The sequence below is a fragment of the Carassius auratus genome, chromosome 6 (assembly GCF_003368295.1).
Source record: "Carassius auratus strain Wakin chromosome 6, ASM336829v1, whole genome shotgun sequence".
NCBI classification, from domain to species: domain Eukaryota; kingdom Metazoa; phylum Chordata; class Actinopteri; order Cypriniformes; family Cyprinidae; genus Carassius; species Carassius auratus.
In genome coordinates this window covers 22,683,546-22,703,509 of record NC_039248.1, presented here as the reverse complement: position 1 = coordinate 22,703,509, position 19,964 = coordinate 22,683,546, and the positions used below count along the sequence as shown (strand labels likewise).

Sequence of the window (19,964 nt, the reverse complement as noted above, 5' to 3'; positions counted from 1 at the left end):
AATAACGTACTTCTCCAATTTCTGGAATACAATAACTAATACTCACATAGCACATTAGAGTAAATCAGTGCACTTAAGTTAAATAGTCCGGTTAGTTAATTGTGTAAATGTCAGTGTCTTTTATCATATACTGTATATATATATATATATATATATATATATATATATATATATATATATATATATATATATACTCTGAAGCTCATGAACTGTAATTTGTACATACTTTATACATAATTTATACAGACTTCTGCACATGACAGAATGTTGCTTTGCTCATAAGCTAATAAAACACAAGACCATCACTGCAGTTCTCAGCATTAATAAAATCCTCATCAGAATAGACTCTTCATCAGAATAGAATAAATACATTCTCTAAATCTTACATCTCCAATGAAAGCCAGTGCTGCCAGAGCAGCCAGGGATCCTAACATTGCAGCCAGAGTGCGGTGAACAATCTGCAAACACAGATGCAACATTTTTACTCACAATTGAAATACTATATATTTTGGAAATGTTATTATAAACCTGGTCATATATCAATGGGCACAATGTAACACAAACTAGATTTGTGCTATGGGCTCACTAAGATGTTCTGAGTGTTTTTGGCATGTTGCTATGCGGTTGCCAGGATGTTGTAAGTGGATGCTTACTGCCCCAATTTCTCACTATTGGTTTTCTCACTATTTTTTTCACCTGCCAAGCAAAAATCATAAATCTGATTGCTTAGAAAAGTAATAGAACAACTCATCTCAACAAGCTCCATGATATGAGGTATCACAAAATTGTAATACTTGGGATTAGGGAGGTGTTCAAATCCCAAACCCTTTGCATCAGCAACAGTAATAGCGATGCTTTCCTTAGCAAACACAATTAAATATTGAAAATATAAGCCTGTGTATAACAGTTGTTTTTCAACAAATTTTTCCTCATTCAAAATGCCTATTAACCCTCTACCCCACACTTAATTTATTTTTGATCCACCTCATTTCTTTAAACTCATTCTGCCCCTTTTATGCACTCTTACAATCAAATGATAAATGCCAAATCACAAGGATATATACGCGTCAGTCGACAGCGTCTTCTAGATGCCTGCTCTTCAATCAGCCTCAGGACTAAAAGCACCGCCTTAAAGTGCACTGTCAGATATCTGCATCTTCAGCATCTGTTTTCCTGGTGAGAGCACTTGACTGGAACACCTGAATCAAACTTTCTCTGATGCACCTCTTTCAGAATCATGTGCCAAGATGAAGAAGTCATTACAAGAGCTTGTAATCAGCCAGAAGAGCCAAAGAAGGGCAATGAGTACAGAACATGTTGGGTAAAAGCTAATGACTCCAGTCTCGAAGGAGCAAGTAATCTGTGTCAGTCCGACAACTTCCCTGAGGGGGAGGAACACTTGGTGCAATGTTGTGATTGTAAGTCTAAAACAGGTCATTAAGATAAATGGTTGAACACTGCTTTCTGAGCAGAATTAATCAGCAACATAAATATATATTGTGCTGCTTTGCATAAGAAAGTATCCTCTGAGACTAATGTTTCTCTGTTTTGTGGTTTAAACCAATTACTCTCAATTATAGGGTAAGAAACAGTTTATGGCTAAATGAAAAGTCAAAATGTGCCTGTGTGGGATGTAATGTTAGTTTTATACCCAAAGCCCCCCAGTAACTGAGAAACTGCAACTCTAGTCTAATTTAAGAATAATCTATCAGCCATTATTAAAATGTTTACAAGATATCTGCAATTAGATTGTGAAGATGCATTATTCATGAATCTTTTAAGGCATATTAATATTTATAAGCATATCATACTGTTATATATCTCAGATTTTAGGTTTTGCCCTCTCTCGGGGCAATTGAGTTTTAGCTGTCAGAGCTGCTGATGAAACTCACCATCTGAGCCCTTGTAATCAAAGTAGTTTTCAGAGTGCTGATTCTAGATCAGTTCGGAGGATTATCACTAAGCTGCTATACAATGCAGATAGGAAGAACAGGCCCAGGTCGATAAAACAAATGCTGCTTCCTTATGTACAATGGAGTCCAAATGTCTGAGAACACAAACTTCTGCGGAATCTCTAATGCTATTCAAGTCTATTTTAACTTGGAAGTAAACAAAGTTTTGGAAGATTTTAAACATAAAATGAAGAAATATTTAAGGGGGGGGGGGGAGTGAAACGCTCATTTTCATTCAATCTCCTGTTAATCTTGAGTACCTATAGAGTAGTACTGCATCCTTCATAACTCCAAAAAGTCTTTAGTTTTATTATATTCATAAGAGAAAGATAGTCTGTACCGATTTTTCCCGGAAAAACACGACCGGCTGGAGGCGTGACGTGTGGGCGGAGCTAAAGAATCACCTGTTTATTCATGATCCAGAATAAGATCCCGAGGCTGAAACTGAATGAGAGCAGCAGCAGCAACGACTCGCTCCGAGCGGGGCTCGAACCCGGGTCTCCGGCATGGGAGGCGGACGCACTATCAAGGAGGCAGAGATATTTTAAGCAGTTTTACTCACCGCCTGCGGTTCCAACACACAATCGTAACCCTTTTTCGTTGGGATTGCATCATCCTTAAGAAATAAACGATACGCAAATCCGTCGTCAAACTGGGCCTTGTTTGTAAAACAAGCATCTTCGAAATGCAGGGAACAAACAAAAACACTTGTACAACTCCGTTGATGCTCTGTAAAAATAAACTCCATCCACTGGTCCCTTAATGCTGTTTTTTCTTTGGTAATCTGTGCAGGGTTGTCTTGCCCTGGCAACCAATAACACACTTCTTTTGTGACATTTCGCGACGCTCTCGCTCTGATCAGTGAAGTCTGTTGTGCTCTTAGTGCTCTGCTATACGGGAGCGCGCGCTCTTTCGGGAGAAGTGCCCTCAGGACCCATATAAGGAAATTCCGCTCCATCTAACGTCACACAGAGCCATACTCGAAAAAAACTTTCCGAAACTTGTGACAAACCGGAAGGAGTATTTTTGGAACAGAAATCAAACGTACAACTTAATTTTTTAAACTTTGTCCATGTTTAGCATGGGAATCCAACTCTTTAACAGTGTAAAAAACTCAGTATGCATGAAATAGCATTTCACCCCCTCTTTAAGATTCTGCACTTTGGTTGCTAATTAAACCAGCCGTGTGAACTACTGTGTAAAACGTTTATTATGACGACAGATATTCTTACTTCCACTGAATGACAAGACTCTTTTGAAGATCGCAAATTATGCTCAATAATATGATCATTCATTTTCATAAAAATCTCTGGTGATGCTGTCAACACATAAGACTTCATTTAAAAGTTTACCTTTTTCCCACTAAAATTGCTATGCTGATAATGTAATGTATAAATCGATGTCGAATAATTGTATTCCATTTTTTTAATATATATATTTAGTACTGTTGTATATCATCTGATTCAGCAGTCTATTAAAAGCTGATTATGAAGGCACAATCTGGGCAACTGCACTTTCCTTCTGGCACACACACATTTATTTGGCTACATCATATGCTGTTTAGATCAATACATGAAAAACAGAGATATTTTAATTATAATTGGACTGAGTAATGGTGGCTGTATTTCCTAGTAATAAAATCAAGATCAAAAAGCTAGCGATAAATTCAGACTAAGAATGACTGTATGAGCAAGTGTTGTTTTGGTGTTATGTTACTTCTAGTGAAATGTCATGCTGTGTTATGTGTGAGATATTCATCATTAAAAATGGACAGACTGCACTCAGTTGGATAGCAAAGTTACTGTGTTTTTCCAACACTTTTTGATGATTTCTAAAAAGCCTGGGAACTAGTTCATATACATCTCATAGTTGACTGAAGTTGTAATATTTTCTCTTAATTAAAGTTGTAATGTTTTCTCACATCCAGAAAAATGTTTATATAATATAATATAATGCAGTCTTCAACAATGGGATTATTTGATGAATCTCATCTGTAATCCATTCTTAGATACTGGAAGTGTTCTCACTGGGAAGGGATTTGGGGGAAACTTCTTATAAATAGATGATCACAGAGGTAACGCTCCTCTATTTTAAAAGCATAAAAAATAAACGAACTATGACTCACCCATTCAACATAAAATTTGTTCATTAGTTCACTTTTAAAAGCATTATTTTTATTTTCTCAGCTCCTTGATGACAGTGTAGCCATAGTTGTGAAGCATTAGTATTAACGGTAAAAGTGGAAACATGGGCCCCCAAAGTCTCCATTAGCATTCCCACAAAGGTCTAATTAAACTCTTCGCCACGCAGCATGCTGTCCCTCCTGAAGACATAAATGTAATTAGGAAAGGAGGTCCCCTCTGCCCTCATGTCCCCCTGGAGCCACACTAAAGCGCCGCTTTTTCGCAAAACGTGTGCACTACAGGGAGAAGAGGAAGTTAAAAGTGTGGAGGAGTGTTTTGCTGTAAGGCTCTTTAAGGCTCTAGTTGTTCCGACTGACATGACGAACATTGTATGAAAGTGAACAAAAAAGTAAATAAATATATAAAATCAGAAATGAATCATTTTTAAGGTGAATTAGAGTCATAATCAAAAAAGACCAGAAAATTATGTTTTTATATAGTCCAAAAGAGACCACTAGTGAAAATGCACCTATTTTGCATTCTTTTGTCATTTACATTTTTAAATCAACTGAAATGATCATGTTTGAGTGAACAGTTTAATTGAAAAACTAACAAGAATTTTAAGAATGTCTTAGTAATTATTTCCCTCATTGATTTGACTGACAGCAGCACTCGAGCTGCATGAGCTGCATAGGCAGTTTTTGAGTTTCAGTGGAAGCAAGGGCACATCCAACAATTTGTACAAGAGTTCACATGGTCACATTGTTCTTCTTGAATTTACCTCGAAATATTTCATTTACAATGTTTCAGAGGCTTAAAACATTGTGTATTTTCATTCGCACTAATACAGTTTGTTCAGTGTGGGTGAGCAGAAAGCTCTTCCTGATAGCATTAGTAGATGCTAGTGACCTCTAGTGCTCAAAAGCAGTACAGATACAAATGAAAAAGAAAAAAAAGACATGACTTTATGAATAGCTACCGCCAAGGACATCTCAGTGTAGTGCTGGATTTACAAGCACAACTTTAGAAAGTTTATGAATAACATACCCAGCATGGCATCTACTCTTCCAGAGGAGGTACAAAAGACTACAGATGTGCGCATGCAAATCTCAGACGACGCCACACAGAGTCAGCGTGGCAAAACAGCCGAGATGATCTTATTTATGGGGATGAAATATGGGATGAGTCATGAAAGACCATTGAAAGGATTACCGTGCCGGGTGAAAATAATGTCTTCACACCGACACCTCGTATTTTACCTCAAAGATGATGAGCACATAGACTCCTGCCAGGATCAATCCGGCGATAAGCACCTGTGTTTCCACGGTTACATAGAGTGACTGGTGAGTCATGGACAGAGGAACCACCTGACTGTCTAACAGAAAGGCCTGCACACTGATCAGAATATGAGCGCTGGAGGGCAAAAGAAAGAAAGATTAGAGAGACGGAGACACACTAGAGCAGGCACCATGACAGGAACATAAATGTGCATAACCCACATTATAAAATGATCGCATTTACTGAACTGTTAACACAATTTAAAAATCTGATGGCAATAGTATGACAATATTATTTTACTTTTTTTTTAAATATAGAGCAACTGATTTTGTTTGGTTGGTCTTACCTGCTAACCATTTCGAATGTCCTTGTTCTCAGAATTTGGTCACTTCGTTGGGAATGCAATGGTATAGTCCAGTTATAAAGCACCTGTTCGAAAAATACTACAGTTTGTATTCTGAATGTATAATCTCTTTTAATCTTTTAATTTTAATTAAATGTATTTTACATACAGCATCCTAAAAAAGTATTTGGATACTTATTAGGTCTTATATTTATCCTTAAAATGAATGCATTTGCATTATATACACATTAATATAAAAAAAAGGCATTTTTTTTATTATATAAATAATTTACAGTACAATGCCATTCCAAAGTTTGGGGTCAGTAAGTTTATTTTTTGTTGTTTGCTTGTTTTTGTTTTTTTTAAGAACTTATACTCAACAAAGAATCCTGACAAAATGTATTACAGCTTCTACAAACATATCCGAGTAGCACAATTGTTTTCAGCATAAGAGATGAGATCATTTTTTTGTATATTCAGAAATTCTACTAATAAGAAATGCTTCTTGATCACAAAATCGGCATATTCAAATAATTTCTGAAGGAATTTTAGCTTTGCCATCACTGCAATAAATTGTAACAATATTACTGTTTTTCCTGTAATTTTGATTTGAATTTTTTTTTTTTTTACATTTTAAAAAATCTGACTCCGAACTATTTTATTAAAGCATAAATAAACTTATTTTTGTGAGGCCAGATTGACAGTCTAATTATATTTAACATTAGTTTAATCTGCTGGTAGTGTGAAGAACATAACTCTTCGATTTGGCTCTGTTGAAACAACTCTAACCTGCTGAGTTCTTCTCCGGCGAGACCCCGCCTCTTCAGTCTGCTCCACCTGGATCAGAATATACTCCTGGGCTTCTTGTACTGCCTCCATCCCCCCCAAAAACGGCCCACCAACCTGCAGCTTCAGCAGGGAGTTGTCACGAAAATCAGTAAGATTCATAGCTACCCGATCAGTTGGGTTAAGAAAAATGTCCAAAAACTAGGAAACACATTACCAATGAAAACACATAACACAAAATATCCATCGAGCTTAAACATGAGCATTTTGGAAAAGTTTTGCAAACTGATGTCAGCTGGCCATGGTTTCATTTTGGACAGACAATCCCCTCCCACCAGCAGAAGGTACTTTGAAGCACTTCAGTGCATTGTTCACTCTTCAAATTCATCTCTCCAGCTCTGCAGGACCCACAGATTGCTTCAAGTATCAGGCAGATCTGCTGTTATGCACGAAGTCATAGGCAAGACTGTTACCATGACAGAGGCCGCTGTAAATAGCAGATGGTGAGATTGTCACAGAAACGGAAATGAATTAGCGCAGCCCTTCAGTGCAATCTCCGAACCAAACATAAATCCCTGCAGGGTCTGAGGAGTTAGCGCAGTGGCATGCATCATCACAATATTTGACTTGTGCATTAATGATTCTTATTTATCTAGTCAATGCAAACCCAAACAACGCAGATTCCCAAACAATGCAGAAACGGGGAGGATACAGAAGCTCTCGGTGGATGAGACTGCCAGCATCCTCCAGGGGCTTTCCCTGTCAGGATACATGCTGAAGAACAGCTGATGATTCAAATAAATATAGTTATTTCAGAGTGTCAGACAAGTTCTTTGAGCTTTTAAGTGAAACAATCATAAATGGGTTTTATTCCATATAAAAAAAATCTGTGGAGTAAATTTAATGAGTAGAAAACCTACTGAACACAGAACAACAATGATGAAGATGGTGATGATTTTTGTTGTCCTTAAGCAGTGCCTATAAAAACAAACGTAGGCAGATGTTATCTCATCCACCTAGCAACAGAAATACAATTATTGTCCCAGAATTTTCACTATTTAATGTTTCTAAATTTAAAGGTTTGGGGTCAGCATAAGTATTGTGTATGTATTTAAGCATTAATATATAGAAGTGACCTGTGTTCACTATTATATATATATATATATATATATATATATATATATATATATATATATATATATATATATATATATATATATATATATTATAAATATATAATTTTTTTTTCTTTGATAGTGAAGCTACATTTTCATCAGCCACTACTCTTATCTCAAGTGTCACATGATCCAGGTTTTTTTTTTATTTTATAACATTTTCAACAGAACAGTAACTTTAGAAATGTCTTTAATGTCTTGGCTCAATAATAAAAAATTAAAAAACGTACTAACCCCAAATGTTGAATGGTAGTGTGTGTATGCCATACCTGATGGGAAATGACAGTTTGAAGTAATGTTCACATTTCTCCATGGATGTGATGTGGGAGAGACTGGTCACCTCGCTGCCCAGCCTGCACCTCCTCTCCAATTCAGCAGAGCTTGCCTCCCATGATTCCTCTCCAGACCCCAGGCTTGGCTCATGCAGTGTCATGTAAGTTATACTGCACAAAACAGTGTAAAAACACTGGGTTACACACTGTGGTGCTTGCAAAACATTGCTCTGTTTGTTTGAGCAGTCCAAGAGATGGACTCTCCAATGGCGTGAGTTTGGGGCGGGACTTTCTGTTTAGTGGTGAAATTTAATTAGCTTGACCTGGAAAACCTGTTAACAATAATCATTATTTTTACAGCCACATCTGTTGCCGCAAGTCCCAAGGAATAAACACTTCACCTTTAAATTTAGTTGTGAAAATCCAATCCCTCTTGGCTAACTTTTAGTATCATCCAAAGTAAAACATCACTTCTTGCAGCTATGAAGCGATGAGTCATCTAAATGCTAATTGCAGCCACACAATAGAGATTAAAACTAATGAAAGGTGTTAAAAGCCTGTTATGCTACGCAGTTCTTTGACAAATTCATGCTAAGAGAGGATACACCTAAGTGCCTAGACATAACTTGAGGCTTTTGTGTTGATTATAGGCAGCAAGACGCATTATTCTGACTGAGAGCACAATATAATCGCTAGCAGCATTAGCATTCAGCTCACTGCCTTACAGAGGGAATGAAAAATGTATTACTGAGGGCAGCAGATAGCAACCAGCCATTTTAGTCCTGTGACAACAGTTTACTCCATGTAGGACCCTTGATCTCAGAGGGCTGTCTTTCAGGGGTCTTCAATAGAGCGTCCACGGTGGTACTGCATGGTGGGCCCACCAATTGTTTTGAATTAAACTAATTGGTGAAGAACTGACAAACAAAAAACTATTTTAATTTAACTTCAAATACATCTAGAAGCTAAAATTTAGCAGATTTTATTATTAAAAGGTAATGTCATGCAAATGACTATGTCAAAACTGAAGATGAATATAGAGTATAACAAAGTATGTCAAAACATCAATATGGTCTCTCATGTTGTAAATTAAAGTGTATGTTATAGAATTTAATTTAATTTGAACATTTTAATTTGCTCACAATTTCTACACTATAAAGTATTTTAGAGTTTAGCATAACAAAAAAAAAAAACATAGACACATTTTTTATAATTTACATGGCTTTTTAAGATCTAGAAATTATATTTTTAAAAGGAGGCTTCTTCAGATATTGAGTGGGTTGAATCAAAATAATAAATATCTTAATGTTTGTTGTTTAAAATGATTTTGATATGTTTTGTCTACATTTTAGTCATTTTAAGCCACACCCCACCCCCAGAAGTTTGCTGAAGTCCCCTAGCGGGCCCTGGCCCTCAGGTTGAGAAACCCTGCAATATGGGGTCCCTTAAACACACAAACATAAAAACAAAAAAACTAATGTAATCCTGTGTTTGATTCCATTAGAATTTTCATTCAGTTTGCAATTTCCATAAGACAACTTGTCCTACTTTTTATGAGATTTTTCTTGATGTACCTCATAAAATAATGTTGCATGAAAATAGTAATATTCAGCATTGAGGAGGACACAATATCCTCCAAACAGAATTAATACAGGTGTAATCCTTATGACTATAACTCTTCTTGTTACATAAAATCACTGGCTTTAGAGTTCTGGTAAGGATACATGGGTGAATCAAGGACTTATTCTGGAGAAAACAGGAAATGCATAAAACAAAATAACTCATACCTCAAAAACATTGATGAACAACACTATTACAGTTGGTTTCCACATAAAATTATTGATTTGTATACAAAAATACAAACATTTTGTATGGAAAATGTGGTATTCTTGTGCAAATAACATGGCTAGTGGGAACATATTCTTCACTGGTTGAGCAAACTGGAATGCGCTCCATGTCTAGTATTATATTCAATATGTTGGAATCATTCCCAATTATTATAGACGCTGACAACTGAAAGTTCAGCTTCTGTACTGCAGGCAGTGTTTGGTTTAATTAAGAAGTACATAGAGGTCAAGACCACTTCAAGATTTCTAAATGCCACACATTATGTGAGGAGCTCTGTTTGCCTTCAACCTGGTAATATATAAAGTAATTGTTGGAAATGAAGGTCACAAAGCCACTTTTTCTCATTACTGAATGAGAATGAGGTCGGTAATTACAGACCCCAGGTAATATTCCTACAACTGTTCTGCCAAAGCTTTCTTGACTAAAGCCAAGTCAACAGGTCCTGCAACTTTGGAAGAAATTAGTGGTTAACGCTTGCAACAACTTGCAAACGAAAATTATATTCTATTATGCTTAACAGACAATTAATTAAATAGCCAGAAAACTTTGATTTATATATTTTGGTATATATAATTTTACCTGCTCTGATTTGCTCGCAGATAATAAGGTTAAAGCAGAAGTACCATTAGATTTTATTGGTATTGGTAAATAAATACATATACTGTAAATACATAATACATACATAAAGTAAATAAATGAATCCAGAAAAACAAACCTTACCAGAATTGTTCACTGCTTAACAGAAAAGGAAACATCGAATATGAAATATTGTGAAACCAACAGGGAAATAAATATAGGCTCACCTGTCATTTTGGGGGAACTTGAGAAGGGGTGACCGTTCTGTGTGGTTGGCTTGGTTGGATTTGTCTTTGAGGAGGTTTACCATGCTGAAGCTGTGCCTGGGAACAAGGAGAGAACTTATTCAATCCGAGCATGTCTGTCATAAATAGCATCTCAGCCACATTTAGAAATCAATTCTTGGCATCCATTTTTAATGACTCGTCTATAAAAACTGGCAGCTGAAATAAAATGGAACTAAAAGTCTTTGAGCAGAACTGAAAGTCATTCCTCCTTTTTGGACTCTGTTAAGTCATCTTTACACCACTAAGAAACATCCTTGTCTTGTGTGTCAAACAAGGTCTAAGCTACATGATCATAAAATAAATGTAGATTTTCAAACATCCAAAAGGTTAACGACAATTATATAAGTCATCCTTCTGGTCCACTATGTCCTTCTACAGCTGTCTTGATCATTTAACTGACACCTCGTAATTTGTCAGGGTGGATGGGCAGATTTACAGAGACATGAAAGTGATATGGTTATTACAGGTTTAAGGACAACAGTATCCTGCTTATTCGGGCCTTGAATACTAGGGTATAAGGTTCTGGCCTTGGTTTCGATGCTATAAAATACAGTGACACATTGAAATAAATCAAACAGTTGCTTTGTGATTTTATTTTATGTCAGTGAAAGGCTCATGTATTGCACGAATCCCCAACAAAAGTCAATGCCGCAATCTCATGATTTTAAAATATGTATCTTTCAACATGTCATATAACAGATATCCAAGTTTAGAACATCATACAAAGAAATAGAAGGACTATGATGTATGTACATATAAATCTGAAATCCTGACATGGGAAATCAATTGTTTTTTGCAGAATGTGCCAGATTTATGTCTTAATAGTATCTTGGTTTAGAAGTTGCATTTCTCTAGTGCTCCGGATCTGGAGTTTTCAACAGGGGCTCCACGGCAGTACAGCAGGGGGTCAAACTTTTTTGTGGAATTTTCTTCTCCATTAAAAAATGACTAAAACAAAATGGCAACTAAAGCTAAAGAAGCTAAAGTACATCTTTAATTGTTCCTCCCAAAATAAAATGTATTCTATAAGACAGGGGTTCCCAAAGGATAGGATGTAAAATATTTATTTGAAATACCACCTGAGAATTAAAGCTATTATTTCAATAATTTAAGAACACATTTGCATGTCTTCTGATGCTGGTTAATTGTCACATGGCATGCAAATAAACATATATTTTGATGGCCAAAACATTATATAGAAATTATTTTTGCGACTGAAATTTGAACTGCTGGCATTTCATCTCATATATTAAATGTATATTTATAAAATATATTGTGATTTTGGTTTTATTTCAACTAATTCTGCGGCACAATTGGGTTATTTTAATTTTACATTTGATTTACTTCATTGTTAGCTTTTCATTAACTCATGAACCCCATGCAGTTTCCTTGTGAAGCCCCTGGTGTGCATCAATTATAATTATTTCAATGGTTTTGTAATGTAAGCATCATAAAAGGTAAGTAAATAGATTAATATGGTACTAAATGCTTACTGTAGTATATCATTAAAACAGTATATTTCAATTTAATTGAAAAGGGCCACTAGCATTGTTTCATGCAGTAATCATACTTTATCCTCTGAACTTCCTCAGACAAGGACAGCTTTATTTACTGTAGTCATAAAGCAAACATTTCACATCTCATATACTCAATAACAACAAAATAAATCAATAGAAGTCTCCAGAAGAAGAGAGAGAAGAGAAAGGATGGATTCTGAGCTATTGCTCAGAGACACCAGCGGTGTTGAGATTTTTCGGCCTGTGTGAATAGAACAGATGGAAATCCGGAGAACTCTGTGGGCTAATTACTGGAACCTCTTCAGTAATCTAATTATTGTGAAAAATTCTCTGTTTGTCATAATTAATGACAGTTTAAATGGGTAAAGTCCCTCTTCTATTGGCTCTGAGTTTGTGTGTGAGTTATGGAGAGCCTTTTGCAGAATGCCAGAATAGATCAATGCTGCTCAGCACAGGCCAGACTATAGAGTCAACCCTAGTCCAATTCTAACACATCATTGGGCAAATCCCAAACCTCAGCTGCTTAGCATTACAGAGGCCTCAAACAACTCACCCACCCCTACTGATGCCTGCGCACTGCAAACAGCTGGGATGGTGTGTGTGCGTGTGTGAGTGTGTGTGTCTGTGGGCTCCAGACAAGACATAATAGGCATGGCCTCCAGAATATATCCTGGTGTTGAGTTTGGTCAAAAGGGAGATTAGACAGGATATTTCAAGGCCTTTAATCCTTCTCCCTGCAGTTACACAACAGAAAGGAGATTTGAAATGTTAGCTCACCGAATGCAGGATTTATAAATGAAGCAAAGCCTTCACTTATTGTGCCTGAATCCAAATATGTGTGAGGTCCAGATGAGAATGAAACCAAAGAGGGGGGAGTACGTAACCCAGTGGGACACCTATACCATCCTTTTAGATCCGGCCTCAAATACCAGCCTAATTGAAGTCTACCTGACATACTTACATTAATTTCCTGAACAATATGAAGAAAGTTGAAATTTTTGACTAATTTACTTTACTTAAAATACTTTTATTAAGCAAGGATGCATTAAATGCCAAAAAAGGGACAGAAAAAAAACAAATGTGTGCCTATATGTGTGTCTATATAAACGTGTGTGTGTGTGTGTGTGTGTGTGTGTGTGTGTGTGTGTCTTTTAAAGTACTTTTGATAAATAAGTGCAGTCTCAGACTTTCAAACACATAAAAAATTTGACTGAAACCACCATTTTAAATAATAATATATGTGGAATGATATATGGCATACTCTGGTATATTTCCCATAGGACAAAAGATAAACAAACAACTATTGAAATACATATATCTTTTTAAATAATACATGTGATGTGATCAGCTGATGTCATTGAGAGTGGTTATCATTAAAGAATTCCTGCAGGAGAGAGCAGTCATGAGAGCAGAAGACCACATCTCATGCATGACTAACAATTAATCACGTGATGGCTGATCTAAAACTGCACTCTCTAATCCGAAAAGTGTCACAACCACAAGCTTGAGATTAAGACCCCCATTGTCATAGTCCACAGAACCATACCACACTCAATTTTTTTCTCTCACAAAGACACACATTTGATCTTACTACAGTAATGCAACTCCACACGTGAGCACAAATCCTCTTTAGAGTTGATTAGCAGCTGTTTCACACAGAAAAGCTCTCACTAAGGGTTCTGGGGACCTTCTCTGGCAAATGTGTTCTGCTTAATGTCAGCCATAACAGTGGAAGCACAATGGAAGCACATTTTGCTTGAAGATTTTCTAGCATGAGGTTTCTTTGAAACATCTCAAAGGTTAAGCATGTTACTTTGTTAAAATACTTTCTCTTACCACAGTTTATTGTGCAGAGACAAATATAATCAAGTCATTAATAGACTGATCTCCCAGAATAGTGTAAACACTGTGGCACTATCAAAACTATTGTTCTGTTTGTTTGTGCTCAAAAGTCTGGTTGAATGTGTTTGGGCTGGACAACCTGTTTGTCTAAATCATCTTTGGCATATGATGCATTCAAGTCCTCCAGGAAAAAAAATTCTTAAAAAAAATACTTACAATTCGGGGAGCCACGATTATGATGTTAGGTTTGTTCAAGCCACATTGGTTGGACAAAGGTGGCGACATTCCCAGGGTTATTAACGAAAACTTAACTAAAACCATTCAAAAATTCTTTACTTGAAATAAAATAATTTCTCAAAAATTCATTTCAGACAATATTTCTTTTTTTTTTTATTTAGTTTGATGTACTAAAACAAAAAATGTATAAAACTTCCAAAATCTAAAATTACTAAAAAAACAAACAAACACATACACACACAAACAACTAAAACTAAAATTAAAACGGGAGACGATTCGAAATATTAATGTCAATGATAATAAATTAACACCAGAGGTACCTTTCTATAAAAACAAACAAACAAATAAATAAATATTTTTTTTTTAATACTAGAAAATTATGTTATGGTTTGCAAATATTAAATTGTAAAATATAGTATTTATATATTATTTATCATAATTTTATCCTATTTTTAATGTAACTTGTAGATAGATTTACTGTAAAATAATAATGAAAATAATAATTTAATTAATAAAAAAATTGACTTAATACAGCTGCTGCAACTCAAAGTTGTAAGTTTTCCACTTGTAATTCCGACTTTTAATTATTAACGAGAATGCACAAGTAAACTAATCAAACTAATAAATAATTAGTATTAATTGTAATATAAATAAATAATAATATGAAAATATAAAGTTAAAATACTAACTTAAAAGGATGTATATATTTTTTATTTTATTTAAATTTTAGGGTGAAATATCCCTTTAACAGAATTGATCTTTGATGAACTATTTGACTGTCCTACCTATCATCTTGATGGACGTCAGTGTAGATTATGCAGTTTCCCGAGGGCATGGCTGCAGCCTGCAGCGATTTCTGTGTCTCTATCTTCCCTGAGAATCCCTCCAGCAGACGAAGCTCATCAAAGTTCCCAGCCACAGTGTCAGACTTCCTGCAGCCTACCCTGCTGGAGTGACCCTGGCCTCCGGTTTGAGACATCTCCACCTCAATATTACTCTTATTCTCCAGGTACATCTTCACTCAGTCACACTGGACCGCAACTGAAGGAGAAGGGGAACACTGAGGTCAAAGGATCTTTTAATGCAGCACAGGTTTTATATTTCTGGTAATTAGCATCAGATGAGTTCTTTTGTGACTTACATTTCTAGTTTAAAAGACTTTTGTGAGCCATACATCAGAGAACAATGATGTATAGACAGAAATAATTAGAAATACAGAACTGCATTGCGTATGATTTTATTCAATAAGGATGCAGCTGCCCATGCATATACAGTCAAATAACGCTCACATTTTGCCATCGAAACTCATTTTAATTAATTACCTGGACACTTTAGATATATGGAATAATAATTATTAATGCCACAGACACTACTGTAAGCCTTCTTAAAGTGTATGGACAAGGACAAGAACAAAAAAAATCTCTGCCTCATAATAAAAATAAAGTTATTTTCACATAACAGAGTATGACATCGCTTCACTGACAGCCTATGAGATTTTAGGGTAATTTATATATATGAGAACCTACAACCCATTGTTTGTAGCCCTTAATAACCATAGGAGTGAGGAAAACAACACCAACAACAACAAAAAACACCAGAAGTGGCATGACTAATCAATGAGAAGCCAAACAATAATGCTTCAGGAGTCGTAAACCTCAGAGTGTCCAGGGTAATTGGATTAGGACTAGTGGTCACTGTTTTCATAAACTGTGCTACAGTTCAGACACATAGGAAAGTCATTGTGTTGAAAGCTCAAGGTCTGTCTGAATAGACGCCTGGACACATCAGTGACCTGTGACCAATGACTAGTGACCAGTGCTTGTTTGATTTCTGTTCCTCACTGTTGCAGAAACAAACAAGCTCTATTGTGCCAGTGGTCAATACAAAGTGCTCACTGTCAGTGTGTTAACACAGTCTACAGAAACATTTCAAATGTTGCAGCAAGAGTGTCACTGTAAATTCAACACATCAGGAATATTTCTCTTTCTACCCCTGTTCAAACCCGGTTTAATAATTATGTTATTATATAATTAGAGGGAGAGAGAGAGATGGGGGTGGTCAAACATAAAGAACAAAATTCAATTATTTATTAACTTATTAATTACTAATTTATTTTTGTTGTGGTTCAGAATTGTTACAAATAATATGTGTATATGTATATATATATACACACACACACAGTATATATATTTATGTGTGTGTATCTGTGTATTTGTGTTTATTCATAAAACAGTACTTGACCCTTTACCTCTGAATCAGAGAAATAATAATCCGTAAAGAATCTTAACACACACAAAGCTGTCACACACTCTCCAGACATTACTGTACATTCCTCTTTGCCTCCTCTCTCCTCTCCTCCAGTGTGGGAAGAAAAAATTATGCATTGAAAAATGCAATTTAGTAATACTGTATGTGAAAATGAGACCATTTCAAATCACAATCTGCAGAAATTTTAATAGACATGGTCTGAAATGATAGTCAATATTCAGATTGCATTCGAAGTCAACTAGTTCAAATATACTTTATATACTGCAAATTATAATTGAATTTACTTAAAAAAAACACTCTTAAAAATATAAATATTGTCACTTTTTTCATTATCTTTTTTTTTGTTTTTTTGTTTTTAAACTAAACTCCTTACCTGCCAATTCAGAGAATGAAACGGTGAAGTGGGCAAGATGATGATGACAACGATGATGATGATGATAATATTATCAGATTAAAACAAAAATGTAAAAGTCAAAAAAGAAATCCAGCGGATCCGAACAGGTTTGGGTGCCTCACGAGTGCCGCACACAGGCTGCGAAGAGGAGGAAGAAGCTCAGACTTAAGTGGAAGTTGTAGACTTCTTTTAGGAGATGGAGGGAGTGACCCAAAGCAGACTCTGCACACAGACAGAAGAGAGTGAATTAACAGCCCTTCCTCTTTCCTCTTCTCTCAGACCCTCTGCTAACTTGTAGAAGTGGACACTCATTAACACTGGTAGTGTTTACGGCCTGCCCAACTTCCCCAAAATGCCTGAAGACACCCACCCACCCACCCCTTTTCAGACCAAAACAATACACACAAAGAAGAAATGACTGTTTCTTGCACACACACAGTCAAGTATTACTCACTAGCAAATTACTATGTATGACGTTATTGCTTAAAGCTTCTCCTACTTACAAGAGCTGAAGGAATCTCACTGCCCTACTTTGCATCCGTCTTACTGACCAGGACCTGCTTTTACAAAGAGCAGTTTAACAAAACCAAACCAAATCAAAGAGACTCTTTCTTATGCCTTCTCTTAAGATTCAAGAAGAGAATTCTTCACAAGTCTTCACAAGCATCAATAAAACATGAATAAATAAAAAGCACAGGTGTCAGCACTAATGAGGAGACACAGCAAGCAGATTATTGGCATGGGTCAAAGTCACAGGTCAGGTGTCAAATTAACCACGAAATTCAGCATCGGAGATCATATGACATGTTTTAAAGGAGCTAATTAAGCAGGAAAGACATGCATTATCTAAGCTGATTCTGGGTGGGCAACTTTTAACACACATAGTTCTGCGTTAGACCTAAAATTACCCACTTTCTTTTCATATCGAATCACATTTCAGAATAAAATGCATGTGAAAGTGTCATTAAGCAGCCAGATGGAAAGCAGCAGAGAGCTGAGTGATCATGGAGGTGATGTGGTGAATCACAGGGGTTGGACAAAGCGCCGTTAATCGCTGTGGGGAAGAGGAAAGAGTGAGAGACTTTCATGTGACTTCTAGTAAATTCTGGATTTTGGCCCAGTGCACAGAGTCTGAGGTCTTCGCTCCTCTATGGCCAATATAACAACACAGGATTCACACATAAGCTGAAAAAGTTTTATGCAATCATGTTGAGCTCGTGCTCAAGTGCTGCTGTCATTACAGCACATGGGGAACTGGATGAAGCCACGATATTGATAAGTGGGAACTGATTTCAGAATAAGACTGCTTCAATCAGTCAGCTGTTTGAATTAATTTATAATTCCTGAGCACTTCCTGCACTTTCCTCAAAGAAAAAAATCCTGGATGTGATGTAGTATCGGCTCAAAGTCATTTATACTGGTGTACATCAGAAATGGGAGAGACTGTGAAACCTACTGAAATGCAGAATTGGACATTGCAAGGTCAAACCGAGTCTGTGGATAATAACGAGACATAAAAGAGGTAAAGATAAGTGTGCATTATTCAGTATGTGGCAATTGAGATCCCATAAAACATCTAACAGAACCAGCCATCAAAGGATCCCAGCTGTCTGAGATCTCCTAATCGCAAAAAAGTCCACAGTGACCACACACATGCCCTCCTGCAGTGATGTCTGCGTATGCAACCCAACTCAATGATTTCAACTCTTCTTACATAACATTTCATTTCCTCAATCGACAGAAAAAGCAAGAAGGGTACAGGAACTCCTCATTTTTTAAGATTAATTAAAGCCGTATTTCATAACCAAATATATAGTGGGGTCCATTAGAATTTTTTTTTTATATATATGTATATATATATATATAGAGAGAGAGAGAGAGAGAGAGAGAGAGAGAAATTGCACATGTAGGCAATTTATTTATTTTTCATTACAAATATGATCAGCATATCAGTTCAATTGAAAAGTTTAACTAAGTTTGATTAAGCCTGACTTATTTGGTTTTCTCAGGCTGTTTGAACAATTTCTGAATGTACAGTAAAGTCAGACCTTGCTGCTGCATTCCTAAAGTAGTACAGTTTTACAGCTCCGGTTCATCTTTTCTGCCTGCCTGGAGCCAACCCGACATGAGTAGAGCACCTGACCCATTCCAGCATAATGCGCTCTGTGATTTCTGCTTGTGAAAGAAAGAAAAAAAGCATTAAGACTGTGAAGAATGCCCCTGCTTTCTAAGCCAAATTAAGCCATCATATAACGCTTTCCCCTCCTCTTTCCTCTGTCATGCACCTCTAATACCCTTTTATCTCCACGGCCTACGTCACGCTTTGACGTAGACAGAGGATAGAGGAGGCGGGTTACGATGTGACCCTTGACCTCTGAGCATACTACTGTGGTCCATTAACAACAAAGCCTGTGAACCAAAAGTAATATATGTAGAGCCGGATGGCTCAGCCGTCATTATGAGGATTTTATTAAACCGTTTAGGTTAGCGTTTGAGAGGAACGGGTCTTAAAAAGTGTGGAAATTCCACATGAGACTAAAGCCAAAGTAGACTGAGCCTAAACCTGGTTATCCTGAAACAATAGTAAACTGACTACATATTGGGCATTTCTATAAATCTAAATATGTATGTTTATTGTAAAATTCAAATTTGTTGTTTGAATTTGAAAATCTAAGTTCTGAAATTACTTGCCTCATACAGTATATACAGATATACAAACCCAATTCCAAAGAAGTTGTGACACTGTACAAATTGTGAATACAAACAGAATGCAATGATGTGGAAGTGTAAAAATTAAATAATTTATACAGAATACAACAGATGACATATCAAATGTTTAAACTCAGAAAATGTATCATTTTAAAGGAAAAATAAATGGATTTTAAATTTCATGGCATCAACACATCTGTTGCAGTGCTGTCTAAGGGCCTGAAGATCACGGGAATCCAGTATGGTTTTCTAGCCTTGAGCCTTACGCACAGAGATTGTTCCAGATTCTCTGAATTTTTGGATGATATTATGCACTGTAGATAACTTCATACTTTTTTGCAATTTCTCTCTCTCTCT

The 19,964-nt window shown here is 36.2% G+C and overlaps 1 protein-coding gene across 3 annotated transcripts in view; it reads right to left on the bottom strand.

Moving 5' to 3' along the window:
* LOC113101751 (P protein-like) overlaps positions 1–17,228 on the bottom strand; it is a 76,984-nt gene extending 59,756 nt beyond the window's left edge. Inside the window, exons 1-10 of one of the 3 annotated variants that reach the window (XM_026265676.1) lie at positions 16,878–17,228; positions 15,022–15,277; positions 10,581–10,676; positions 7,927–8,100; positions 7,403–7,460; positions 7,195–7,267; positions 6,486–6,646; positions 5,700–5,782; positions 5,335–5,488; positions 387–458 (exon numbers count right to left, since the gene is read on the bottom strand). In XM_026265676.1, the coding sequence (XP_026121461.1) occupies positions 387–458; positions 5,335–5,488; positions 5,700–5,782; positions 6,486–6,646; positions 7,195–7,267; positions 7,403–7,460; positions 7,927–8,100; positions 10,581–10,676; positions 15,022–15,251 (1,101 nt within the window). In that variant the 5' untranslated portion in view covers positions 15,252–15,277; positions 16,878–17,228. Of the gene's footprint in view, positions 1–386; positions 459–5,334; positions 5,489–5,699; positions 5,783–6,485; positions 6,647–7,194; positions 7,268–7,402; positions 7,461–7,926; positions 8,101–10,580; positions 10,677–15,021; positions 15,278–16,877 lie in introns of those variants that run through there. The other 2 variants (XM_026265678.1, XM_026265677.1) reach the window with 2 other exon arrangements.
* Positions 17,229–19,964: the final 2,736 nt, after the last annotated feature.